This window comes from Eleginops maclovinus, chromosome 4 (assembly GCF_036324505.1).
Source record: "Eleginops maclovinus isolate JMC-PN-2008 ecotype Puerto Natales chromosome 4, JC_Emac_rtc_rv5, whole genome shotgun sequence".
NCBI classification, from domain to species: Eukaryota; Metazoa; Chordata; class Actinopteri; order Perciformes; family Eleginopidae; genus Eleginops; species Eleginops maclovinus.
Genome location: NC_086352.1, coordinates 8,222,949 through 8,250,922, shown reverse-complemented (window position 1 = coordinate 8,250,922; position 27,974 = coordinate 8,222,949). Strand labels below are relative to the sequence as shown.

Genomic DNA, 27,974 nt, shown 5'->3' with positions numbered 1-27,974 from the left:
CGCTGCACGATAGCTGCCCACTGCTCCTAGTATTAGGATGGGTTAAATGCAGAGGACTAATTTCACTGTGTGTGCTCTGCTGTGTGCATGCATGTCATCCTCCGATTCTATCTAATATTCAACGCATCACACCAAGAGCAAAAATAAATCACATCAGATTTCATGGTTAGTTTTTTTAGAACCTGGTGTGATATTTTCCATATTTAAATCCAATTTATGAGATCATTTTATTTAATCTTTCAGTACAGCATGTCAGCAGTGTTTGCAGATTCTTAATGATGGAAAGACTTATTCAACAAATCAATATTAAAAAGTGTCTAAATGGAACAAACTTTTGCCAATATAGGCTAATGCCAGGGTTCGAAATAACGACACGCCCGCAAGCCCGGGTCTAGTAACTTTCTTACCGGGCTAGTAACTCTATGCACTTGCCTGCCCGTGTGTCTGGCAATTTTACAGCCCCTTTGCACGGAGCGTCTATTACAAGCATTACGGCCGTCATCGCGAACCTATTTTTGCTATTGTAAACCTCTCTTGCACAACATAAGATTGGTCTTATTTCGCACACGCTGCATTCGTGTCTTATTAATTTGTTTATTCAAATGTTTTTGTCCCTTCTGATAACCCGTAGGGTTCATGCTGTGTGTTGCCCACGATAACATGTAATAAAGTTAGCGTTCAATCTTATAGGTAAGCCACGTCATTTTACGGTGAACATAATCTTGGTTTTAGAAGTTAAGGTCACACAGGAGTATATTTGTAATGAGTTTGCCTGAATGCTAATCGTGTACACTGTTAAATGTTGGGTGATTTGTATAACTAGCACTTTTAAATCATTTGTAAAACATAAAAAATGGATGGAGATGTCAATGAGGAGATGTTAGATCTAGCAGTGACATACGGTGAGGTTCGTGGCTGGCGAGGCAGACACTTCCACTTTCAGTCAGATTTACGAGTAGGCCTATCTTAATCACTATAAAATCTGCCATTTTGACGAACAAGGTCATAAACGTCAAAGACATAACGTAGCCTCATAACGTAGCTCAGATCAACGGCAGAACAAGCATAACCCCGACTGGTGCGCTCTCGCACGTCCCCCTCATTGAGGCAGAGCTAGCTACTGTGTTTGCCTCCCTTCTGCGTTTTCACTGCAGTTGATCTAGTAATGGCCCTATTCACTTTTGATTTTATTTAAGGTTTGTCTTAGGGATTTCGCAGATTATTATACAAAAAAACTCCAAACTCCATACACCCACCATAATAATAATAATAGGCCTATAGAAAAAAAAATGACTATAACAAGTCAACAAGTTTAGTAGTCCAAGGGCTTGGCCCTATACCACATTTAGCTCTGCCTCCTCTGCCTCCCCTGACTGCAAGTCTGTGAGTAATAGTAGTAATATAATCAGAACTAGCATTAAATGTACTGTATAAAGAATGAATAAATACATGTTCACAATCAATCTTATAGATGCTGTGCAAGAGAGGTTGACAATAACAAAGCAAAATCATGCTCCGTCAGTGGTGTGGTCTCACGCCTAACCAACCACCTGAAAAGAAAAAGAAAATGGATTTAAAGGAAGTGAATAAGGCATACGATGCCACTAAAAGGAAACGAAGTGTAGTGCCTGCATGGAAAGCAGAATTTCCTTGGTTGATTGTGGACGAAAGTGAAACTTTATTCTGCCTGCCATGTCAAACTGTATACGGCCCCCATGCTGAAACCCGACAACAGAGGGATATCTTCAGAAAGCGAAGTCAAGGTTCCTTTGTCAAAGGGTGTCAAAACCTGAAGCATGACACTTTAGTCTGTCACCAACGATCTGACGGCCACAAGGAAGCCCAGGAGAAGTATGAGGCCAGGAATAAGAAGAAAGGTGAGAGCATAGCCGAGAAGACCATTGAGACTTTGAATACTAAAGTATTTCAGAAGCTCAAGATACTCTTCATAAATGCCCACGCCCTTGCCATGCACTGCAGACCAGTTTCTGATTTCAAATGGATGTGTGAGATGGATGAGAAGAAGGGCCTGGATCTCGGCAGCACCTACAGAAATGAAAAGAGCTGTAAGGAGTTTTTGGTTGCTATAGCCGAAATCACCCGTCTAGCAATTGAAGACAAGGTAAAGAGTGCTAAGTTTATCACAATAATGTCCGACGGATCAACAGATGTCTCTGCCACTGAACAAGAGATTGTTTACTTGCACTTTGCAGTGGATGGCAAGACTCACTGCAATTTCCTTGGACTTGTACAGTGTGACAAACCAGATGCCAATGGCATCCATGATGCTATAATGCAAGCTGTAAAGCTCCCGGGGATCCCAAAGGAAGAAATGATGAAGAAGATTGTGGGATTTGCTGGCGATGGGGCGGCTGTCAACACCGGGAAAAAGGCTGGGATGATCGCTCTCATGCGGGAAAGAATCAGTGGAGACATACTGATGGTGCAGTGCATGGCCCATAGGGTGGAATTGGCCTTCAAAGAAGCCATGAAACAAGCCTCTTTGTTCATCAAAGTCTATGTCCTCCTGGATGCTCTGTACAAGCTTTACAGGATCCCTAAACAGGCCGCTGGTTTGAAGGCAGCTTTCAGTACCACCAACATCTCCAAGATCTGGCCTGTCCGAGTTGGAGGAACGCGCTGGGTTAGCCATACCCACACAGCACTGCAAAACATGTTGCGTGGTTACCGTGCAATTGTTCTTCATCTCAGTCAAGTAAGACATTTGATAATAATAACATGTTATTAACAGCCCGATGAATTTTCTGTTGCATGAATGATATCATCTGATATCCACTGTGGCAACATATTGAAATACATTTTTGTAAATTGAAATTAAAAAAAATATTAAATGAATTGCAGGTTGCCACCACCAGGACAGCTAGTGGTATGCAAGCAAAGGCAAAAGGTCTCCTGAAAACGCTGCGCTCCAAAGATGCCATGACTTTTGCCCACTTCCTAAGTGACATTCTGGCCGTTCTCTCCAAACTGTCGAAGACGCTGCAGCAGAGAGAAGTTTGTACCTATCATGTACATGAAGCACTGAAGGCCACAATGACCAGCATCAACAAATTCAAGGACCGGTAATATAGATACATTGCTCATTAAATCATGAAGTCATTTCCTGCTCTAATTAGTTGTTTAACCACTTGCTTATTTACGTAAATGCTCTTTGCTATTGCTGGTTCTTTTGTAAATCACAACTGTTTTATGCCTTTATTTTTGGTGGTGATGGTTTTGGTGCTGGTTTCACTATTTCAGGGCAGGACCTGAGCAGCGGAAACTCCAGCAGGGAGACTGTAACTCCTTTGAAGGTCAGACCCTAACAGGGGTAGACCACTCTTCAGGCCAGATTGAGAAGGTCGTTGAGGCATTGGTTGGTTCACTAGCCCGGAGATTCAGTGACATGGGAGGTGAAGTCCTCAAAGCTACAAAAATAGCGGACATGTAGTCATGGCCTCAGGAGCATGAAGATGATTTTGGGGATGACTTCATTGGAGTGATTATCGACCACTACAGGGAGCACTTCGACAATGTTGGAGTAGATGTAAGTGCAATCGAAGCAGAGTGGACCTCCCTCAAACAAGCATTGTACGAAAACCAGGGGAACAAGATTCACTCCATGTCCTGGCCATCTGTGTTTGAGCTTTACAAGAGCACGTTTCCAAATATCCTGCATGTAATTGATCTGGTCTTATCACTCCCTGCCGCCACCTCTGAGTGTGAGAGAGGATTCTCTCAAATGAAGATTACCAAGTCCCAGTACAGGAATAGACTGAAGGCTACCACCATGACAATGCTCATGACAATTCAGCTGCACTCAGAACCTACAAAGGATTTTGATCCATCATCTGCCATTCACCAGTGGAATCAAAACCACAATCGCAGACCCAACTTCATGGAGGGAAGAAAGAAAGGCAGAATGGCAGCTTTGGAGGGAGCCAAATAAGTGCAGGAAGAGATTGATGGAGTTGACGGAGTGGATGGTGCTCAAATGGTTGCTGAAGCTGCTGGGGGTGCAGTAGTTGAAGCTGAAACCAAGGAGATAAACTCTGATGACTCAGACTGGTTTACAGACATGGAGGATAATGTAGATTCTGACGATGGTGAGATGGAAGATAGAGGTCTTGTTGGTGAGGATGAGGAATGATTGTGGTAGTCTGTTGTAGACCAATTACTACTGCTATTACAGCAAGTATTACGGTTTGTATTACCATTTTGCCTAAATGAACTGATGTTGATCGTTTGATCCACTGCTAATATTGTTCATGTCCCTTGTTCTCAGTCTGTTGTTCTACTTTAATAAATTATTGTTTGTAATCTGCTGTGTTTTTTCTTTGAAGAAAATGTAAAGCGCTGTCACTTATCCCAGCCTAAAGTATACTGATAATACAATCATGCCAAAAATAGCTGAAAACACAAATACAAAATAACAATAATGTCCAATTTGATCTTTTCTGAGCTGAAAGTCCGCCAAATCGCTTTTTTTATTATTATTATTATGAAAATTGTGGTGTATGATGTGAAAACGTGATGCGCGTGCCTACGACATACATTGATTTGCTTGGTCTAGTAACTTTACACCAGGGCTAGTAACTTTTGAAAGTTACTAGCCCTGTGGTCTAGCTCCTATTTTGGCCGAATTTCATACACTGCTAATGCTCAACACATCACAGAAATAGCTAAAAAAACGTACATTAAATCCTGTGCATTTTCACATTTTAATACCATTTGTGAGCGCATTTTATTTAATTCTTCCTCTGAATTATCTTTCAGTATGTCACAGGTTTTAAAGCTGTGTTTACAACATTAATAAATGTGTAAAAACAGCTAAATTATTAAAGTTCAAACCACATTTATTTAATTTATTCTGCATACTTTTAAGGTTTAAATCACATTCCGGCAGATTTTCAAGAAAGTTATGTGATGAGGTCAAACGGGCCAATCCCTCCGATAAAACTGGAAAGAAACTGTATTCATTGTGTCATTATTGTAGGTAATACATTTAAACAAAAGGCTAATCACTCCGTCCCAAAGGCTGCTAACTGTGGGGGAATTTAAGCAAAGTTCACAGTCTGACTCACAGGAGGGGAGATAATGACGGTGACTCACGGGCAGATAAGTCAAATAAAATGGGGCCAATCAACTTTAAAAAAGAAAGTGATTTAGATTAAATGAGTACCAACTATTCTGATAGTCAATTTTCTGGATTTTAGTCATATTTCAAGAGCAAATTCTGTGATTCCAGCTCTTTTTAACGTCAATATTTTGAGGTACTGCGGTTGTCTTGCAATCAGAAGGTTGTGGGTTCGATCCCAGCACCTGCAGTCGACATGTCGAAGTGTCCTTGGGCAAAAACCTGAGCCCGAAACTCTGTTTTAAGTCACTTTGGATGAATCAGAGCCTGGTACAGGTCCCACAGTGTTTTCCTCTCAGTGTTGCTCTTCATCCGCTGTCGACTGGAGAGGAGTTACATAAGTTAGACTTTTTGACACCGGTAGCCCCCCACCTAACAGGCAACCCCCCCCCTAAGCATTTAACAACAGCGTTACACAAGCTCTGTCTTTCGCAGCATTTTCTCTTTGCTCTTCTCTCCCCCTGGCAACTGTGTGTGCAGGAAGACAGAGGGAGGAAGATTAACGAGAGAAGGAAGAGAAAGAGGGAGAGATGGTATTTCCGATGAAAGATGAGGGAAGTTGTTTATTTATTGCAAACCAGGAGGAACTTAAATCAATGAAACACTTGTGGGTCATATTCATTGTGTACATACAAAGGGGGACAGAGCAGAGCTGGGTTCTTAAGCACAATTTCTCTATTTAACAGGGATTTTTGATCCACTGATTATGAACATTAGATGAACAAGATGTAAATATCGTCACGCAGTCCAATTTTTATTTATGCTTTCATTTTGTCTTGTGTTTTAAATCCAGCCTTCCTTTCTTCCTTTAGCAGCTGTGCACGTTTGCACCTTTTCACTGAATGAAATACTTTAGAAAGTTAATATTGTTGACCGATGCTCCGAAGCGCATTTGATTGAATTAATTATAGTCCAACTTATTTATTTAAGTTTTATTGTTTTTTATATATATTTATGATAAGTATTTTTGCAGTAGTTTTTTTTTTTTAGTATTTATTTTGAACCTTTGTTATATATATATATATATACACACACATACAACATTATTTAATTTATTATTATTTTTAAATGTATTTTCTATAAATTATTTATTTTATATCTTTATAACTTTTACATTTCATTTGAAAGGAAATACTAAGAGCTTTTATCGAGTATAATACGTTTTTTTGATGATTTTGGCTTCTAACATAATGAAGCCCCCTGGGATGGATCCATTTCAAAGGAGGGTGTGAGAGCGAAAGATATAGATGTACAATGACGAGAGAAAGGGAGTGTGCCCGAGAGCCAGCAGCAACACAATGGAGGGAAGGTGAAGATGGTTTTTCCAGTGGGGGAAAGTCATTTATTCTCCGATGACAGAAGCTGTCCCTTCACTTTATTAACCACTGCGCTTCCATTAAGTCAACGTCAACATCACCGTGCTAATCAGGGAAATTCTATGAACACCTGCCTTTTCCTCACACAATTACCCTTACACTTTGACAGCTACATTGTTTTAACCTCCGTTTTATACCCTCATCCCCTCCTGGTTCATTTTATTCTATTAAGTTGTCAACCAAACCCTATAAAGGTCTTGGTTTGAAGCGCAGCAGGAGAGCAAATTGAGCAGAAAGAAAAAAGTGCCTCAGTGAATACACCGCATGACACCAGCAGACTTGTTTTCTGTTGAAGTATTTTTGAGTGAAACTGAAGCATTAGCAGCTGCAGGCTTCAGTTCTTTAGCTCACCCTGACCCCTGACCACGCTGTGCAGAAAAGGAAAGACAATTTCCTGCCAGAGAATCATCAGCATTATGAAACTCGTCCGTGTTGTTGAGGAGATGCACTTCTACCTTTTTCTAACCCAGGGAAGTATGCATCCTCTACTTTCGATTCTATTCCAGCAGTGATGTCCTCCTTCACTTTGAAACCGTTACACAATCACTCACTCATTCACTCTGCCGGTGAAGGAGAGTTAAGAGCTTTATCAAAGTAGATGTCGGGGGAGAGGAGTTTGCACAGAGATGCAAACTGACCATCGTGTAACATCCTGCTACGATTAACAGTATGCTGCTGTCCTAATGTTCAAAATGAGTCCTCACATACTGACCATGAATCATCTCTGCACCATGGGAGGAATAGATGGGGCATAGTGACTCTCTAAAATAATTCAAAATGTATCTTAGATTTGTTTTGAATTTACATACTTCCACTTCGTGAATAGGAACATATAAAACACCTTACATGTATTGCAGCCCAGTGCAACACCTTTACCAGGTATATAGCATAAAAACCTCAGCGCTTTATAACGTTATTAAAGACACTTGACATTCAGGGCAAAATGAAAAGCTTCAGAAAGCAGTTGTAAAAAGGGAGTTTTGACTTTATAGAGAGCAACATTTAAACCAGAGCTTGTTGAAACTACTGTAGCATACGGTGTAATGCTTCAATAACTGTGGTAGTTGTTCATTCAGTATTTATGTTTTTGAGAAGCGTTTAACAAACACCATTTCTCAAAACCTTACAAATTCAAGAGTTAAATGTCAGTACTTGACGGGAGAGGCAAAAGAGTCAATGGAGCACAGATACAGGTCAAACCAAGCATCGACCTCCAGGTCCGTAAAGTAAAGTCAATGGCGAAGAACGTTAAACCTGCATCGTTTAAAATACCTAGCCTAAGTCAGATTGTATAAAAGTGTAGGATTACATTACCCTACATCTCCTCTGATTTAATACCTCAGCAAACATGTTCCTTCTCTTATTCTGTGTCTTCTTCCGAACAGTAGGATTTTAATTTGGTAAACGATGGTCCCATTTAGAGTTAGACAGTCGATAAAGAAGCGGTTGCCTCGTGCCGTGTCTACCTTGTGATTGACAAGATGCTACCAAGGAGTTATCGGTATTAGGAATCTCTTCTGCTTTTAGTTTATAGAGGATCATCTTTGTACCATGGCTGAAATGTACAGGGACAAGGAAGACATACAAAATGATGTCTAGCATCTGCAAAGCACTAAAAACGAGTTAACCTTTCTGAAAGTAGTTTTGTTTCAGTGGTAATAACACAGTTTAAGTTGATTCTGGATGGACCTGGTTTACCAAGCTAGCTAGCACTCACTTGCTTAAGCTATTGCAAGTGCATTCTAGAAATCGGAGTACAGAATTGCCAAACTACATTTGAGTATGTTTAGAAACTGTTGATTATTTTACTGTAAAATGTCCCACACCTTGATCAGGATTGCCTATGTTATGTGTTTGTGTAACAAGAAGAGATCCCAATAAACAATCCATTAAGCCAGGCTTCAGAAACACATGTTTCTTTTACAAAGCATCTCACCTAAAAAGGTTATAGTTGATCTGACAATAACAGTGTTTCTAATTTGCTTATCTGACATGATTTCATGCATCAGCTGGAAAGGAAACACGCCTGAATTAAATGTAATTATGGTTTTGGTTATACTGCAGCACCAGGTCAGGTGTGTATGTGTCACACAAAAAGTGTCACATTAGGTCAACTTATCAAAACATTTCCTGCACAATTACAGCATTGATTTGCAAGCATGCTCTTAGTCCTAACTCCCTGCCTGAAGACCCCATTCATAGTTTGTGAGCCGTTACATGTGCATTAGAGTCCACCTGTATTCAAATGCACAATGAGAAGCATTGTGTTCAAATCCGAGGTACCTGCTGAGCTCCGAGATGAAAGCACACCTGTGAAGTCACTTAAAGGCTCAAATTACTGGATGAGAAATGTGCAAACATCCAGCAGTTTCCGTTCATAGTTTATCTGTGTGCTGAAATCAGCTGAAAACTCATTTTGTCTCAAATTTCAACACCATTCCTTTCACCATCTATTATCTTTTGTGCCATCCAACCTACCCTCTTGCACAATATTTACAGCAAGAGTAGAAAACACTACGAAAACAGACCGAGGGCATATCAGGTCAGAAAGATATGTCACAGCGTAGCAATGCAGCATTTGGCATTTGTACCCATTTAAACTGTATGCATGACAACCCCGTGCACATCTACACAGTGTGTTGTTCCCATCAGCTGCTAAAAACAAGTCGTAGACCATCATTAGTTATGTCAAAGTGAGAAAGATCACAATTACTAGAAAGAAATATCACATTTTCTGCTTCAATAAGGGACGATTGGCAAGGCTTCATGTCTCTTTGCAGAAAGTAACCAAGAGTCCAGCGCAGGAGTTCACAAGAACAACTGATGCCAATCTGCTTCAATGGCTGCTGATTAGTGGGGTGATGTTACAAAAAGTTCCCAGTCTGATGCACAGGTGTTGAGTTACAGTTAAATGTGCGTTCTGCACAGTGAAGGAGATTATAAAAGCTCCAATAGCAGTGTCTAACAGGCAAATAACACAACAAAAAGAGTATATATTGTTCAAAAAGGTGGGTTTGAGTCATTTTATAATAAGAAATGTCTGTAATTTCAGCATTTTCAGCTTTCTTTACTCTATGACAGTAAGATTAAAGTCTAATGACGTCAACTCAGTACTCATCAACATTTTCCCCCATTTTCTGGATGAATCAATAGAGCTACTGTAGAGTATATCAACTTTTCTGCCATTTAAAAGTGCGATTAACAATGCTTAATGTGTCTTTGCAGGGAGTAGCCATCAGGAGAATACATAAAGATAGGTTAAAAGATGAAAATGACTATGAAAACCTCACTAACAACTAATCAACTTTTTGCATTTGCATCGATAACCTTAAATACTCTCTATGATCGATGGGAAATCTGCAAATAAAGCATCATATCCATCAGTTTATAACAAACCCATAGATGAACACAGTAAAGGTGATAATCACAGCAACTTGAGGGCAAATAACGCAACTTTTGCATATGATTAATAACCTAAAAGACTACCCATAATCAATGCGAAATCTGCAAACAACATTTGCATTTCTTTATGTTTTTTTTCACAAACATATGGTTGTGCAGACTCACCAGTTTCAGGGCGAAGAAGAGGATGAGGAGGATGACACAGGAGAGCATGGACAGGCCCAGCAGCAGCACCAGTGGCTGGTACTGGCTGATGCAGGAGAACTTGCGGTACAGTGCCTCATTTTTCAGCTCCTGGTCGTTCAGCAGGTACTTCCCTTTGGCTGGCATGGCTCACACGTTCTCACAGAGGCATATCAGGTGTTAACAAGGAGCCCCCAGGAGCAGGAGTGTGTGTGTGTGTGTGTGTGTGTGTGTGTCCACAACCAGAAGTTTGTTAAGGAAGATGTGTTTCGGGGCCCCTTGCTAGCTCATGTCGTCAAGTGTTTTTCCTTCGTCGTGGCATTTTGAATTGTTGCTTCTCTTCTCCAGCAGTCGTTGCTCTCCGGGTCTCTTTCCCCTTCTCCGGCCCTTTTGTTCCCTCTATCCTCTGTCTGGTGTTGGCAGGCAGACCCTCTTCATCCTCTGCCAGCCGCCGCGTCGCTCCCTTCAGTCGGGCTGGAGTAATAAACCCTGAGGCTAGGAGACACCGAGGAGAATGAGGAGGAGGAGGGGAGTTTAACAAAGGGGAGGAGAGGGGTAAGGAGAAAAGCAGGAGGTGGCGAGGGCAGCAACAAAGGTCATCCCAGGTTTCAGGGTGTAATGGAGAGGGGAGGTTGGCACATCCACTCCTGAAGGGACACAAGGAAGGAGGGGGGGGGACAAAAAGACAAATATTTTAGCAAAACTTCAGAAGCACAAACGCAAAAGAAAACAAGCATATACAGAAAGAAAATGGCTTCACTAATCTGAAAAGGAACCTGGCAGACTGATAGATACAAAATGCTCGCCAATTATTTTGACCAATTATCTGGTTTGAGTCATTTTTTCCAGAGGTCTTATTATGGTTTGGGGAGTTTTCTGTAGTGTGTTCTATATGTTTTAGTGCATGCAAATGGTCTGCCAAGGATAAAATCCCGGTGTTCCCTCCAGAGGGAGTTTCTCAACCACACTCCCCGGCCTGAACGCCTCCATTGGGAAATGTAGGATCCAGTTGTTTTTTTATCTGTACACAAAATATCTTGGTCTCTGCTTCTTTGTCTTTGATTTACAGAAGTCTGAAGTGTTTTCAGACCTTAAATAACAAGCGAAAACAAGCTCATATTCATTTTTGAACTGTGAAATACTAATGTTTTATCTTAGAAACAGTTTAGAAATCAATATCAGCTGAAATTATCTTGTTTGATAAATAGTAAAACCAGATGACCTGACACTTGTCTGTTTTTTGTCGGTTTTACCCAGAGCGTTGCATCCATTCGGGAGAGAGGAGGAGACGCTGGATTGACGCTCAATAGAAACAATGTCAACTTCGCACTGCTGTCAATAGAAAGCTCATTTCCTCCGGTTGTTAATATCTCTGTCTGAGTGTCCAGTGTGTGGGTGTGTGTGTGTGTGTGTGTGTGTGTGTGTATGTGTGTGTGTGTGTGTGTGCTTCATGTTTGTCCCTCACATAGCAACTGCGACAGATGCTATGTGCCACTCAAAGGAGAGAAAGCACAGCAAAAAAGGCACCAGTTGGGCTGTGTGTGAGTGAGAAGTCAAAGCAGTGCTCACATCGCGCAGTGTTCACGAAGCAGCATCGTGAGCCAATTTTTTACTTTTCCTTCATCTGCTTCTGGACAAAATGCAATTCCTGCACACTCTATTGTGCTTCCTGCGACATGAACACTGCATGAATATTAACCCTTAGCCCGAGACATGATAAGGGTGATAAAAAATAATATACAAAGTCCCTAACATATATTTCCCTTACCTCAATTCCCAACAATATAGGTAACACTTCATAATAATGTGTGCTATCTCTGAAAGATCACAATTAATGGAAGTGTCATTTGGTTTTTTAATAAAGATATCATTTATTTTAAAATCCACATCCAAAATAATACAAACTTGGGATGAATATTCATGCTTATCCAGCAAAACACAAATTGAACTATTGTTTTATAGTTGTTTGTAATTTTAACAGATTATTTACTTCATGTTATAATCAAAGATGTAAGAAAATACAGGTTTGAACGGCGATGGAAACACCTAAATCCGATCCTAAGTAGGCACGTAAACGTGTATTGTCCATCCCTTTTCCCATGTGTGTGTGTGTGTGTGTGTGTGTGTGTGTGTGTGTGTGTGTGTGTGTGTGTGTGTGTGTGTGTGTGTGTGTGTGTGTGTGTGTGTGTGTGTGTGTGTGTGGACAAAAAAGTCAAGAAATAAAAAGCATAAACCAAGTTCTTGGGTTCCTAAAACAAAAAGTAGGAAAGTTCGTCTTAGACTCGCAAAGAAGTCCAGACAGAATCTGTCTGAGAGGGAACCAGCGAGCGGTATCTTCTCTACACTTTACTTTTGATGCATCAGAGGACGGTACTTCTTCTTTCTGATGAAGATTTAACTTCCGTCTTCCAAGGAAAGGAAGAGAAGTTAAAAAAAAAACATCAGCTGTTCCTGTAAGGGAACTGGCTCTTATAGTGGTCTAATGTAAGGAAGTACATTTCATTTACTTAAGTACACATTTTAGGGTGACACAAATTTCCTTTTATACTACTTTATACGTCTACTACACTGTAAGCCTTTTTCTTTTATAGAATTATTTATTTATTGTATTTATTTGACAGCTTAACCTACCAGGTACCTTACAGATCCATAATATTAGCCAATAAATACAAAAATGAAGTTTGACATCTAATTATAGGTTGAAACGCCTCCATTGGACTCCTTTGTTTACATCAGAAACATAGTGACATCCCTATGTAACAACCCCACTTCTATTGGCTAGCGCTCCAATACATTGTATATGATAGGTTAAGGGGCGGGACATCTCTAGGCAGCTGACCAATCACAACAGACCCAGCCAGCTAACCAAGCAGAGCAAGACTAGGCTTAAAAATAAAGAGCTTTTGGAACATGAAAGCATGGAGACATGTCCCAGTAGAGACACTAAATACTAGTATTGACCTTAATGAGTTTTAGTTATACTTACTTACTTATTTTTATCAATTTATTTGCTCACAACAATCACAAAGCAGAGAATGACGAGTGCAAACTAAAGCCTTCAACTAAGCCTTCAATAACTAAAGCGGAAAGGCAAGTAAAAAGCTCTTAAACCGATGATCGAGGTCACAACAGCACTTCAGCACTTAAAGGGTTCGTCTACGTCGTTGCACAGCAAGATCTCTCATTTAGCAGATGTGAAAAGCGCTTGGACCTTATACAACTTTTTTTATGGTCTGACTCAAAAGTTACCATGGCAAGAGAAAGCCACACCATCAGACCTGTGGTTGTGCTGCAGGGTTTGTGGGGAGAACAGACTGAGATGCACGCTTCAATAGAGCCGGATGAATGGTTGAAACTGTGCCGCATGGACTGCCAGCTCTTTTACTATGAAAGCTTTTGGCAGAGGGAATCACATAACAGCCTTGTAAAAACCAGCGTCACTGAATTCTGGAACAGCAGCCGAACAAAACCAACGTACGTCACTGCAGAGACGCAGGAACGACAAAGAAAAGAGGAGGCGAAGTGCAGCAGAGTATGTGTGTGTGTGTTAGTGAGAGAGAGATAGAGAGAGGTATTGTAGACAGCTTCAGGAAAAATAACAGTAACAGTGATGAGCGTGGGAGGGTTTTCATTCAAGAGTTACAGGAAGTTATCTTTCTTGCTATTCTGAAAGTGACCTTGTCATAGAACCTGTTTTCTTATTAAATGTCCCAAAAGTAGAGAATATAGTCCATCACAGTTCCTCAAAGTACAAGGTTAATGCCTTTAAATCTTATAAAGCCATACGTTTTCCCCAGTGCATGCAAAGGAAACCCACCCACGTCAATAATTGTCTCAGTTTTTCTGAAGCTGTCTACAGGAATCTGTCACCCGAAACGTACCTACATTTTATGGCTTATTTTACCAATTTGATCGCATGATTCCTAACTGCAATTCCTTATTGCAGGTCCACTTTTAGCTATCGAGCTAACGAAGCTAACCTAATCATTTAAAACATTCTGACAGAATAACTGTGCCAAGAGTGAAAGTTTGCAAACCCTATAATCTCCGAACGTAAACAAGCGCTCCAGTCCCAGCTGCGTCCCAACACTTTTTAGGGTTGTGCTTTGAGCTTCTTCTCAGCTGAATGAATGGCCTAGGCCAGTTAAATTGTAAATAAACAGACATAAAAATACAATCTTAAACACTAAAAGATAAGCTTTAGGATAAGTCAAAACTGAAACAATTGAAAAAAAACAATTGCAAATAAGCTCAAACCCTCACTTAGCAGACTGATTTTGCGGCTCTTTGGGAGGCGGTGATGTAGTCTGTAGAGACTTGGACTTTGGACTGAAGGGTTGCCGGTTCACTTCCAGATCAAGAGTGTGGACTGATAATGGAGAGGAGCCACATCATGTCCTGGGCCACTGCCGAGGCACCCTTGAGCAAGGCACAGAGCCCCCAACTGCTCCCTGGCGCCGGCTAGACTGGCTCTGGATCCTCTCGTTGCATGTGTCCATATAACTGTGTGTGAATTGTAGGTGAATATGAAACTGTGTGCGCATGTGCGGAAAAAAAAACAGAGTGGAAAACTGAATGTATTAATAAGGATGATTTCTCCTCCTCCTCCTCCTCCTCCTCCTCCTCCTCTTCCTCTTCCTCCTCCTTCTCAGAATTTGGCTGTTGAGACATTTAGTTTTGTTTTGGCTCCATACATTAGCATATAGATGTTTAATGAAACATCGATGTGACGTTGAAGCGATGTCTTTCTGCTCATCTGTCATTACCATAAATGAATATGAATGTTCCTCCCACCTGAGCCTGATTCAAGGCCCGGAGACTTTCATTTCAATGGATGTTGGAAATAGAAAGGTTCCTCATTCGAGTCATTAAATGCTCCGGTTGAATGTGGCCTGGGAACGCTCAATCCATTTTCTTTCTGCCGAGTAATCACATGGGTAATAAACCAATCTTATCTAAAGATCTGGTCGCATCTTCACCAAACCTACGCCTCTTCTTTTTTCAAAGCCTTTTCATGGAAGGCCGGTCCCTTTCCTACCCTAATCACTCAGCTTTTTACGACCGTCTTTGTGTTGGCATTCAATAAGCTGGGACAAAAAAAAGACACAAAGAGCTCTGTAAAAGGTGCATTTCTCACCCAAAGATCGGGGGGAAGGTCAGCGAGAGCAAATGGAGCCAGGCTTGTGGACATCGTCTTTTAAAAAAACACAAATAATGTTCCTTATTTCTGTCGATGTATGGCTGCTGAACAATGGCCACATCAACACCGAGCGCATTCACAAGAGACAAGTTAATCTGTGGTTGTCACCGCTAGTGAAGACTTCATTCACACTGCACTTATTTGTCAAATTAGAACAAAGGCTCTCATAATCTAAATATAGTACATTTTGGGTGTGTGTGTATTAGCTTTTATCCTTACTTATGTATGAGCTTTGAGTCTGTTCTGTGTTCAAGAGCTTTAAAGTGGTTACATGTGCTTTACATGTGCTGGGATTGTGAGTTAATTGTGCTTAATTGTTTTAACTTTGCAACTAATTGGGATTATTTTTGACTGATACTGGAATTGCGATATGATTCCTGTTAATGGGAATAATCCATGTTTTTCTGCAGGAATTCTCTGCAGGAACACAGTGTAGTTCTTCCAGATATTATCAAGTATTTATGCAGATATTGTGCATACTACAAATTGGATATTGCACTAGTATATATTGCTATTTAGAGTACATTTCCATTCACTGTTCAGCCCATTCCTTGAGACATTTGGCATTTAAGCTTGTAACCTTTGTTAAACTCTGACTTCTTGTGTGGACCAGAGGCAAGGATGGAATTTCCAAGTAGGCCATTTGAAGATCTAACTGAGGAACAGTCGCAGTCAAACGTACCATTATGTTGGACTATTGACGTATGAATACTTCCTCTGATATAGTCACTGACTTAATAAGAGTTATTTTCAGTATGTACAGACAGACTTGGGTTGGGGGGGAAGGTGACCTCCTGCAGGAGCCTTTGGATAAACAGATGATGGATGCATGTCCAGCAATGCACGGGGCCGATTAGATGAACACTCCCATCTCCCCTGCCCTCCTCCCAGTACTGTCTACTGGTATTGAATCAGCCACATACGCCAGAAGGAGCTGCTGAAAGCTAACTACATTAACAGGATGCTATCAGCGCTGATTAACTCTTTAAATGCCATTGCTTATCATAAGTACAGGAAGTGCAGCCGAGGGCACCACGTGCTCGGAAGTGTTTACTTCCACAAACCGGAGCCCATTCAACACAAGTGAAACCATCCATTTTGCTGCTCGTGACAAACAGCAGAGCAGACATTATTGATTTAAAGATACATGTAATTCAGATTCAAACATATCGGCCACGAGGCAAATCCAATAGTGAAGTAGGGTTTATTGAATCAGTCTGTGCCGTTTCCTTCTCATGTGCAGTTTGGGTTTTTAAAAACACCTGCACACTCCCAAAGTAATGTCAGCGTGGTCACAGAAATTGAGATGAGGTTCAAGAGAGGCTTGTTGTAAATCCTGTCTGAAGACATATTTTTACAGACCTGACTTTTGGAGCAGACAAGGACAAGCCGTGTTATGCAATCGGGTAAAGTGTTGAATTCAGTAGATGTCATTTTGAAATAAAATCCAACAGAAGTAATTGTTTATTCCTCAACCCTTGTGTCGTTGTTGGGGAGAAATGTGAAATGATTCTGGTTTGTTTCTGACTAAAATCAATAAACAAAATTGACCTAGCTGCAGTAATACATCTGAACTACACGTGTGGGAATTATTGGGGTTTTTCAGAACATTTTTCAATCTAGCTCAGTCCCACAGTATTCAGGTTTCTGCTTGAATACAAGGTGACTTTCATGGAGCGTATTTCAATTGTTTTTGTTACACTTCATCCAAAAGACACACATTTTGGTTGAAAAAAAAGAAAACTATGTGGAAAGAATGTCCTACAATAAGAGAGACCATTGTTTCGCGATGTGGCCGGCCACATCCCTACTTCAGGGTTCATAGCTGAATACTCTCCATCCTGTAAGCAGCAGGAGCAGCGGGGCCCCTTCCTCCTCCTCCTCCTCCCCCTCCACCACCGCCACCGCCACCACCATCACCAGTTAGAAAGCCATAATTGTCCTGCAGCCAGCCTACTGCCATTCAAAGAGAAACCCCAACATCAGGGAGCTGTTTACACCGGTAAACTAAATTACTGCGACAGAGATGAGTGGCAGCTTCAGATGCGCATGATGATGGTCATTTTCCAGAATACCATCCGGTGTGTGTTTACTACCAGAGGTGGAAGAAGATTTTATACTGCAGTTAATTATTAACATAACTGTGGTGCAATACCACTTCAAACATCCTATTTTATATTGCTAGTACTGAATACTACTAGTTTATTTTGCACTACCTCATACTGTAATAAGAGGGAAATAGCATCTCCCTTCTGGTCCCTGTGTTCTTATGTCCTTTGTTTTTTAATGTGAAGCACTTTGTGAATTTTATTTCTGTGAAAGGCGCTATACTAAATAAACGTAGTATTATTATTGTTATTGTGTCTGCTTTAGTTCTGTCTCCTGCAACAAGTCCATGAAGATGGTCCTGATGTCCACTGGAATTGACATTTATACAAACCTATTATTTCAAAACACACATCATTAGAATGATATTATTCCTAACATGTTAATGAACAACAACATACATGATTTTCATGGTAAAGAAACACCAACAGATCAACCATATGTCACATACCCCTCCTCACTCTGGATGAAAACAAAGAGGAACTTCCCAGCATGCAATTTTAACCACTGAAATGTTGCTGGAAAGCCCAGGATGTCCTCTGTGCCGTGCAGTAGGGATTGATTAACTCAAACGAGTAAAAGGACATGCATGTGAACAACATGCAAACGACAGAGGTCAATGGGCTGGGTCTTATTACTCTCCATGGGTTCCTCTTTATTTTTTATAATGCTGCTACTCATCTTTACTACCTTGTGTGCTTTGTTGATTTGTATGTTCTCAACATGTCTCTTTTTTAAATAAATACCGGTTTTTTTTTACATGTTTTTCTGTCTGCATATGTACTGTATCAATGTGAACCTGGACTTTATTTCTTAAACATGCATTAATCTTTATTACTGACTGCTATTTCAATACCCTAACATGTTGACTCACTTTTATAATGCTGTTTTATAGTTTTTAATGTAGTATTTTCCTTATATCTGCGCTGTACCTGCGCTGTTACTGTACATTTCATCATGAAGGATTTCTAAATGTACTTTTACTTTTTCAATGCAAGACTGACTCTTAGTATTGCTACTTTACTTATGTTTTAAATGTGAATCCATCGCTGATTTCAGGAGTGTTTTCCTGTATAATTCATATATCCTCTTTTCAATTACTGAAATGATTCGGTATTTTAAGTCCTTGTGCCTGAGTTCCTGATTTATCAAGGTGTCCCATTTCACATATCTTCAGTCTGTTTTGTGATTGTATTTTGGGAATAAATTAGATTGTCCTTCACTGTCAGACATAATTGTGTTAAAGGAGGATGGAGCATAATTACATTTACCCTGCAGAGTATAAATACATACGCGAGCTTACGGTGCTTATGAGAGAGTCTCTTTGAAGCTACAGAAGCAGGGATTAAGTAATCCCTCATGTAATAACCTGGCATTAGAAGGGGAAACCTATACCAAGGTGTCCGTCTCATTAAACACATTCCCTGTTATCTTTGGGACGCAAGGACAAAGGACCGGAATGAGCAACGCTGCGAAGTCTTCAGATGTAGGAAAATTCCTGCAGTGCTGTAATAGCTTGACCTACAAATTCTTTTCCAAGTGTGTGTTTTGGTGTGTGCGTGCGTGCGTGCGTGCGTGTGTGACGCTGTGTATCACCGCTACAGCCTCATCTGTCAGCTGTGATAACCTGCATCCTGTAGCACGCTCAAGAAAAGATTTAACCTTATAAGAGAAGCTTGGTCATTTCCATTTGTTAGATCGCCCGGTGCTTTTATGTTTGCCTTTATTTGACTGAACTTTTATTTATTTACATTTCATTATTCTGTCATTTCTATTCGCTAGCTTGTCCTATCACTTGATATGTTCTTTTTAATTAAATCTTATTCTTATCGTGTATTTTTGTTACTTGATCAAGTGTGTAATCAGCAGAATTATACATCACTCACATGAATAACTGACCGACTTTAGTGTCGTTTAATTAACGTCTGTACGTGTGGATGTCTTTTTTTGTAACTGTGAAAATGTTTCTTATTATTATTCTATTTATTTAAAAATGGAGCATCTATTACATCCATTTTCCTCTCAATAAATACATTATTATATTTCTAAGTACAGCACTTGAGTAAATGTACTCCACCTCTAAATAGTTTTCATGGCAGTACTAAAATAGAAACAATATATACAATAATAATAATCTATGTGTATCAGCGTGAAATCACTAAAGCTACCCGTAACTGTATTACTCACACCTGTAGCTGATTGACTCAGTAAACACATGGAGAAATTGGACTTATCAGAACCAAAAAACGCTTTTAAGTGAATCAGTTACCACCCCATTGTGTGCTCTGATATATGTTCAATGTTTGTACAACAGGGAGAGGTTTTGTTCAACTTCACATGTGAATTAAGGTTAATGGGGCGTCGACAGCAGTTTACACCCCTCTCTGACAAAAGAAGTTGTGTAATATCCATTACACATCACCACGCTCTAATAGGAAGTTACCAACGGCTTGATTATGTTTTTATTAAAAGGTATACTGCAGAATGTGATGGTAATCTCATTTAATGTCGCAACATTTAATCAATTAAATGAGGCATACCTTAAAAGAGTTCACATTTTCTGACTACTCGAGGTTAAATAAGCTTATAAAATAAATGCACATTGCCTGTTTTATTCCAGGAATAGTTCAGGTTTTAAAGGGGGTGTATCTGAGTCCTTAATGGGTGCATGTTTTGTGTCGTTGGCTAGCCCTACATATGCTGTATACACAATACACACAATTAATCAACATTTAATTGAAATTACAATATTGACTATAGTGCAAATGGAAAATGGCCATAAGTGCAATATTTGGTGAAGGGAAAATGTGTTTTTCAATAATAATGTGATTAAAAAAAACAGGTGACTGAACGACCAGAGCACGAGACAGGAACAGATTTCCCACACGGCTTCTACTGCAGCTCAAACTGGAATTCTCATACAGCCGATCTGACAGTGGTGCATTAGTACACTAGATTAAAGCTTTTAGATTTAAAGGATTAAAATTCCTAGGGTGAGTCTATGCACGGACTGCGTCTTCATTCCCAGCAACACAGGAGAGTTTCCCTTCTGGCCGAACCCCTTTTGGGGGGGGGAAATATCTACTGTCATTTGACTTGTAGTAGAAACAAATTCTGAGATCTTCAGGAGACCAAAACATTAATGAAACTGCATTTATGTATATCTACAAATTGCCCAACAGATGGTCCGTCAGGCAAAAAATGTCATAGTGGAACTGGAAATGAATGATCGGTGTGAATATGACGGGAAACTAGAAGCAATAGGAGATCTTAAAGGAGTCCTATCCTGCTCCTTTTCAAGCCCCTCATTGTATTTCCTGCCTCTCCTGGGACATGTCTCCATGCTCTAATGTTCAGAAAGCTCTTTATTTCTCTCATACTGCCTGGGCTGCAGCACCTCTTTTCACCCTCTGTCTGAAACCAGAGCCCAGTCTGCTCTGATTGGTTCGCCGGCCGCCCCTTAGCCTATCACGTACAATGTGTTGGAGGGCTAATATAAGAGCGAGTGTTACATAGTGATGTCATTATGTCCCTGATGTAAACAAAGGACTCAAATGGAGGTGTTTGCAGACCATTGACATACACAAAAACACACTACAGGAATAGGGAAAAGCAAAAAAGCATAACAGGTCCCTTTGAAATTCGGTATTCCTTGTCTTGTCGGTGTTTAATATGTCCATGGAGCATCTACATATACTACTCTGACCTTAAACATGACAACTGTTTCATTTGACAATTGATTTCACCCTCACAAGTATGATAATGCAACTGTGATGAAGTGTCCCCCCACAGAGTGATGGGTCCCATTGTTTTTGATTGACGTCCTCTCTGTGGACGCCTTGAATCCTTTTTTCTAAGTTAAAGTAAAGAAAATCATAACTTTTAGATTTTGTTGGTGTTGTATATTGTGCAATACACGACACAGAAGCTTATAGGCACGATGAAAAAAAATGTTCTGCTTGCTGCCGATTCTTCGTTTTGACCGTTAAGGATGCCGTCATGTCGCCCGGCAGAGACATAGCAATGCTCTCATCTTCATATTTTCCTGTGTTTTATGAAATAATGGGAGCTCATGCTGCATATCATGCTCTCCTGTCTTCCTGCAGGCTTCAAGGTCTCCAACAGAAGCATTGCAAACAGAGTAGGTAAATAAAAGGGTTTTAATGTCTGCCTCTCACAAGGCCAGATACGTCATCTCTTTTCACTTACATTCCCATTAAGATTTTGTATTACAAATGCACAATGCTCAAATTAGCATAAGTACTTGCTTATAAATATGTAGATTTGCGTATACATAAAGTATATTACTGCAGGAGGAGGTAAAAGCTTCTGCTTCGTGCATAATGTGTGTATTCTTTTCCACTTTGTCTTACTTTCTTTGCTACTTTTGCAAAGCTCCAAATCTGATGTTTACTGGGGGTTCATCCTGATGGATAAGAAGACTCTTACACACTGCTTCTCACACTGTACAGCCATTGTTCCTGCAGTGCAGGTGGGTGGGAAGCCAGGAAGGATGCACAAGCAGGCTGTTAGTCAAAGCATCTGTGTGCAGAGGGGGGGGGTCAAGAAGGAGACTCTGTACAGAACTGATCTAATCCACATTAAATCTAAAATCAAAATGCTTGATGCAACCCTATCTTCACTCCGATGCTAATCTGGTATACTGCAAAAAAAGTGAAGCATACATGATGTACAGTTTAAACTACTCATCTGCCATGGTGCTCTGATATACACATGACATACAAGACCAGGAAAAAGCATCCAATAAAAGGTCAAAACATTCAATTTAAAAGCACCAGCTAGAGGTAGGAGTGAGACTGATAACAAAACTATAAAAATGTACGTTTCTGTAAATGTGTGGTTCTGCAGTCATTGTGAATAAAATGAGTCAAAGCTTGAACACACATGGTCTTTCATTTGTACTGGTATTGACCTTTGTCATATATCTGTGTTTATCATATCTTCCATAGTTAAGTAGAATCAATAATTTAGTCATTTAATTTAGGGTATTTGGGTCAATATGTATTGTAATTATTTGTGTTTAGTGTCTGGGCATCTATTCTAAAGCTTTTAACAGCTTAACGAGGGGTCCCATTTCACATAATCTCCATTATTTTGTATGATTTCACTTGTGTCTCTGTCAATAAATTGAATCTAATTCACCTTCACTGTTAAACAGAAAGAAGAAAGTCCAAAAGCCAAACATTTCCCCTTATTTTAACTGTTTGTGAGTAAAATGAATAGAATTTCACTTTTATGCCAATAGGTTATTGTTCTTATTTGTCAAGCCCAACAAATTGCATGAACAGAGTAAGAGGTTCAAACTGAAACTGTGCAACCACACACAAAAACAAAACACAGTTACTTGGAAAAAGAGCTTGGAGTGGTTTCATTCGGCTATACTCTTTACTGTGCGTGACATTGGGTGTGCACTGCCAGCAGGGAGGAGTCGCTCTGTCTACATAGGCTCACAGCTGCCAGGCTGTGGCTCAGAAAGGACCAGTGCAAACACACTTACATGCATTACATCATCCGGCCAGGGCCAATCAACACAGTGCAGGCACAGGTCTCATCGGCAGCCAACAATGCTGCTATAAGAAGAGGGGAGAGGTGACCAGAAGTTCAGCGGCACCTTGAAAACAACCTTACAAGTTCACCTAGAACCAAGCAGATCATCCTAAGTGCCACAGCGGTATTGCTAAGAGGTCAACAGTACAACACGTGGATAAGTGGTTAGCATCGCTGCGTCACAGAGTTTGCATCGGGCTTCCTTCCTCATCATATATTATGAATTATTCGGTCACTACACGAGCGGGAACTGACAGCTGGATGATTCCAGTAAGGATAGGTCTAGGGGTTTCTATAAAAAGCTTCAGAGTAAGACTGCAGAGTCTGAAGTCAAAGGGACAGGAGAACAAAGGAGGCAGATCAGTTTGGTTGAAATGAAATCCCAAAAACTATTGGCTAAAGTTGGATTTGGTCGTTTCTCAACTTGGACTCCTTTTAAAAAACAAAAGAGAAACCCTCCTCAATGTTTTGGACTGTAACCTATGAGCAATGCACAGAGGGGGAAATCTTGGCTTTTGATATCTTCCGGCTTTACTGGAAACCCATAAATTAAGCCCCTTACCCCCAGAGGCTTATTATATTTCCATCCCATTACATTTCAGGACATCAACAATCCTGCAAGTGCATTAGCTTCAAACAATCCAAACCATTTAAAGTCATTTTTAATAGACTTTTAGATTGTAATGGCCATGGTACAGTTAAAAGAGATGGGTTTTCAGTCTATAACGGAGGACCTTATGAGGTTCACATTGTCATGTGGCCGTTAGCCGATGAGTCAAAACAATTGGGAAAGCTCAAATAGCCAAGACACACTTCCCCAAAGAAGTAAGTGAAAATATAATAACCAGTTTGACTTCACTTGAGCTTAACGTTTAAAACTCAACTTCCTTTTCACATTTTACCACCGGATCCCTCGTCTCAAAGTCACGGGCAGAACAGATTTCCACATGTCAGTAGATATCCCACTGACAAATTGAAACTACTAAATGTCATCACACCAAAAATTAGCCGCCATTAGCTTAGCGGTAAAGTCATAGTGTAGTATCTAACGTCACTTTGTTTTCTGATCCACATCCAATGGAAAAATCCCATTGCTTCGTGTCGAGGGAGCCCTTACGATGCAAACCTCCTGGTCAGCCTTTAAAAATACCTCATCCTTGCACCGCTCTATAGCTGCTCCAGGAATAATGACTTAGTGTAACGGGTAAAATAAATGCTGACTGTATAGCTGCTATAAGCGTTGCATGGAGTAGCATATTCTCCTAAGCCTATAATTGCAGCCGTGCAGCAGCAGCAGACAGGTCGGACAGTGGGAGTGACGCAGGAGGAGCACAGAGGGATCTCATTACCTCAAATGCCTCCTGGGAGCTATAGATGAGTGGAGTGGATGGAGCCTGAGGATTTAGCTAATAGCATCCCTGTCTCTTCACTGAGGGTCTTCATTAGCACTGTTAGCATGTCCTGTGCTTGTGTCCTGCACCTCACGGTAGTCAAATGCATGCCTCTCTTACAGACTCTCAATGGAGGCCTTGTTTTTGCGCTACTACAGTTACACGTTCTGTGGAAACCACCCTCTATGTTTTGCCACTGCGAGCCAAGGAATGTGCAGGAAAAGCACGGCGTTTGAAGAAGCCACACGGTCAGGAATGTGTGCAGGCAGCAGCAGCACCCTTCCTGGGGTTACTGCGGCTTGAGTGGGAGGAAGAGTTTTGGATAAGTTGGGATGAAGAGTTTTGGCTAAGTTGGGAGGAAGAGTTTTGGCTAAGTTGGGTGAAGGCGAGGTTACTCACCATGGATTTTCTCAAAAGGAAACTGGCTGGAGATGACGGTGCTGCTTCAGCCTCTCCCAAAATATGAGTCACAGTCTTAATTTGTGTAGAACTCATCCTAAGTGAGGCTATGACCCCAACAGTACTGTGTTTTTACTACAAACAGGGCTAACAGGTGGGGATGTTCCATATGTAGCGTGTAAACAGGAACTTAGCTTACCCTCCCTTAAAACATGTCATAGCTTGTACTGGGCATCGCATTTCAGTACAGATTAAATTGCGGGGTTTTAATATTGTTTACTTTTGTCCTCAAATGCAGGCAATCAATATCATACAAATACCAAAACAGCAATGAGTCTTTGTGGCTTTCAAAGAGTGTCTGTGCACTCAGACAAGGCCACTTTGTTCCTACTAAAGACATCAATCTGTAAAAAAAAGAGCATAAATAATTTCCTTAAGCAGCGCAGCACAGTAGTTAACTTTAACCCAGCAGTACAAATTGAGAGTTTTTCCAGGAGTGGATTTAAAAAGACAAAAAACAAGGACATTGAAGAGTGTTTGTTGGGTTGATTAAGTAAAATATAGTGATCATGTTCATTAAGAAAACCTGAATCCAGAGTGTAGCTCATTGATAAACTTTTAATTTAATCATTTTTGGTCAACATAGAAGTCTGTGGCAGAGAGGAATGAGCTACAAAATGCTCTAGTTTGATCATTGGTTTTCATTCAAGTTTTATTTGAAACATGAAGAATAACTCCAAACCTATCCTTTAAAACTTGGGCAGGTAACTTTGGAAGAGTAAGCTTGATTTTTGAAATGTTTCCAAATGAAAAACCAGCCCCAATTAGGTCAAATTCATTCAATTGAAGTAGCTTGCAACACTAGCTTTAAAAGGTCGCTAAATCTAGCGAGAAAGTCGTTAAGGAAAACTGACAACACATCAATTAAGGCCTCCTTCCAAAGACACTCCTCCCAAAGGATTTAAATGAACGTGAACCACAAACAGGGCTTTGGTTAGTACAGACAGCTGTCCAGGTAGCAGCTTTTGAGTGACGTGCACAGGTAGACTTTTTACATCCCTTTGAGAGCCACTAAGGTGCCAGTTATTTAATTTAGCATCGGTTGTAGGGATGTAAAAAGTATAACAACACATTTCACACACATTTTATATGGTATCCCATTTAGTAAAACGGTCAATTCACCTCCTAATGCATGTAAATGTTCACACCACTGTTTAAAAACTATTGCTAAACAAAGCCCAACACTACCAGAAAAGCCCCTGAAGCAGCTGAGAGACACAAGTAAAGGTCACAACCGTCAGCTTCTGGGAACATTTATTTTCAAGTGATCGTACGTGCCTCTTTTCATTAAATAATAACTTAAACTTAAAGACGCAGCTTTCGGTTATCCTGCACATCTCTTGGGATCTTCTAAATCGGTGAAACCACCGCTAACACACACACACACATCATCTGAAAGAGGAACACAGAGAGGTTTTTGTTGGATATACTGTCAGCAGATCTGTCAGGAATCAGTGAAGTAAATTACATTTGCTTCACATTTGCTGCAGAGAAGCGGATTTACACAATCAGTGTGCTCTGGTTTACTGTCACCTTAAAAAACCCTGCAAGCTGCCCGTCTGAGCAGCATTTAGCAGAGGTGTGTGTGTCAAACTGTCAGCTATTCTACAGCTGATTGCACTGTTTTTTAAGACAGGAAGTTTCTGAATATTTTAAGTGAACTCGATTTTACCCCTCCCACTCTTTTGGCACTCCTCACCTCTTTCTACTTTCCTCTTCCTTTCTCTGAATCTGAATGCAGTCTAGGCGTCGAACAAACTGACAGGTTTTTATTTCTGCGAGAGGTCTCCTTGAGTGAAAGCCAACCCTACCTTGTGACATGCAGTCAACCGCACACCATCTCACTTCCTTAGCGACTGTGACTCATTTCCTAACAACGCAGAGAGGACAGCTTCTTAAAAAGGGAACCTGCAGCCGCTGCACAGTTAGTCTCTGATGGACGCAACCTCTGACTTGCTCATGCCAGTCATGCCAGGGCAAACAGTGATCTAGTTAGGATATATAAGCACATGTGCGGATAGGAGCCAAATATTGATTTTCGGGCACATGGTTTCTGCTCTTGTATTGAGCAGACTCATTAAGAGATTCAAAGGCTTTGTTTGACATTTGCACAAAGCTATTTTTGGCAAATAGAAATCTTATATAACAGGCTGCTCCAACAATGCAAGGTACAATATGCAATATGCAAGCAATTTGCAGGAATAAGAAAATATATCAAATAAATGATCTGCATTAGCAAAGAGTCATTAAAGGTTGTAAAAATACAATTTAAAAAATAGAAATAAAATAGTGCCATAGTGCAATGAAAGGAGTTGGAAAAATATAAACATATAAAATAAGATAAAGCATGATGTAAATTATGAAATGCTTCACAGTAGCTGCTAAAGCTCAAGGTTGCACAAATAACTCCTCTTTTCATATACTGAAAGATAAAGGGATGTGCATGTACGGTTAGCATAAAAATAAAAGACCAAAAATTATGCAAAAGACATAATGGTGCAAGTACTGTACGCTGCAGTAACAAGACAAACACATCAACGACATACGATAAAGCAGAAGGTCAAATGTAATGCTAAGAGTATATGTGTGACAATGATGTGCAAATTATAGAGTAAAATACTGCAAAAGACACAATGGTGCTCATAAGTTGCAGGAATAAGAAGAATATAGATTATTAAATGCTGCCTTTAATAGACACATTTCTACTGGACGACATCAGGATAACATCACAAGATTAATTCACCATAATTGACGTTGAAAAGTGTGTGTGTGAGCGTGTGCATGCGTGTGTGTGTGTGTGTCTGAGAGCGTGTGTGTGTGTGTGTGTGTGTGTGAGTGTGTGTGTGTGTGAGAGCGTGCGTGTGTGTGCGTGTCAGCTGAAACAGCAACAGAAACTTGATCTTTCGTTGCCATTATCAAGATCAAAAGCTCAACAAACACTGTCTCTTTATGTTGTAATGTTGGATAAACTACCTTTTAACAAACAAATACAACTGTACCTGTAAATGTCACTCACCGCCGTCATCTCACAGTAATTGGGAATCTAATCGTAGACCATGACATTTTCGAGAATCAATTCGAGACATTTTTACGTTGAATTGCCACCACAGTGATTGATAATACTCTCCTATGTTTGTGTATTCTGCTGCACT

The 27,974-nt window shown here is 40.3% G+C and overlaps 2 protein-coding genes across 3 annotated transcripts in view; one reads left to right on the top strand and one right to left on the bottom strand.

The window, feature by feature from the left end:
- Positions 1-27,974, bottom strand: part of adcy7 (adenylate cyclase 7) — a 67,107-nt gene that overhangs the window by 27,702 nt on the left and 11,431 nt on the right. For both annotated transcript variants that reach the window (XM_063881400.1, XM_063881401.1), the window contains exon 2: positions 10,081-10,745. In XM_063881400.1, the coding sequence (XP_063737470.1) occupies positions 10,081-10,245 (165 nt within the window). In that variant the 5' untranslated portion in view covers positions 10,246-10,745. The remainder of the gene's footprint in view (positions 1-10,080; positions 10,746-27,974) is intronic.
- LOC134862533 (zinc finger protein 862-like) lies at positions 367-4,320 on the top strand. Its single transcript, XM_063880510.1, has 3 exons — positions 367-2,716; positions 2,863-3,083; positions 3,262-4,320. The coding sequence occupies exons 1-3, from the start codon at positions 1,511-1,513 to the stop codon at positions 3,449-3,451; spliced, it is 1,617 nt and encodes a 538-aa protein (XP_063736580.1). The 5' UTR covers positions 367-1,510; the 3' UTR covers positions 3,452-4,320.

Bases quoted from the DNA above. Each gene is read 5' to 3' on its own strand.
- LOC134862533 (XM_063880510.1), top strand. From the start codon at position 1,511: ATGCTCCGTCAGTGGTGTGGTCTCACGCCTAACCAACCACCTGAAAAG. The intron at 2,717-2,862 runs GTAAGACATTTG...AATGAATTGCAG, and splicing joins TTGTTCTTCATCTCAGTCAA to GTTGCCACCACCAGGACAGC. The intron at 3,084-3,261 runs GTAATATAGATA...TCACTATTTCAG, and splicing joins ATCAACAAATTCAAGGACCG to GGCAGGACCTGAGCAGCGGA.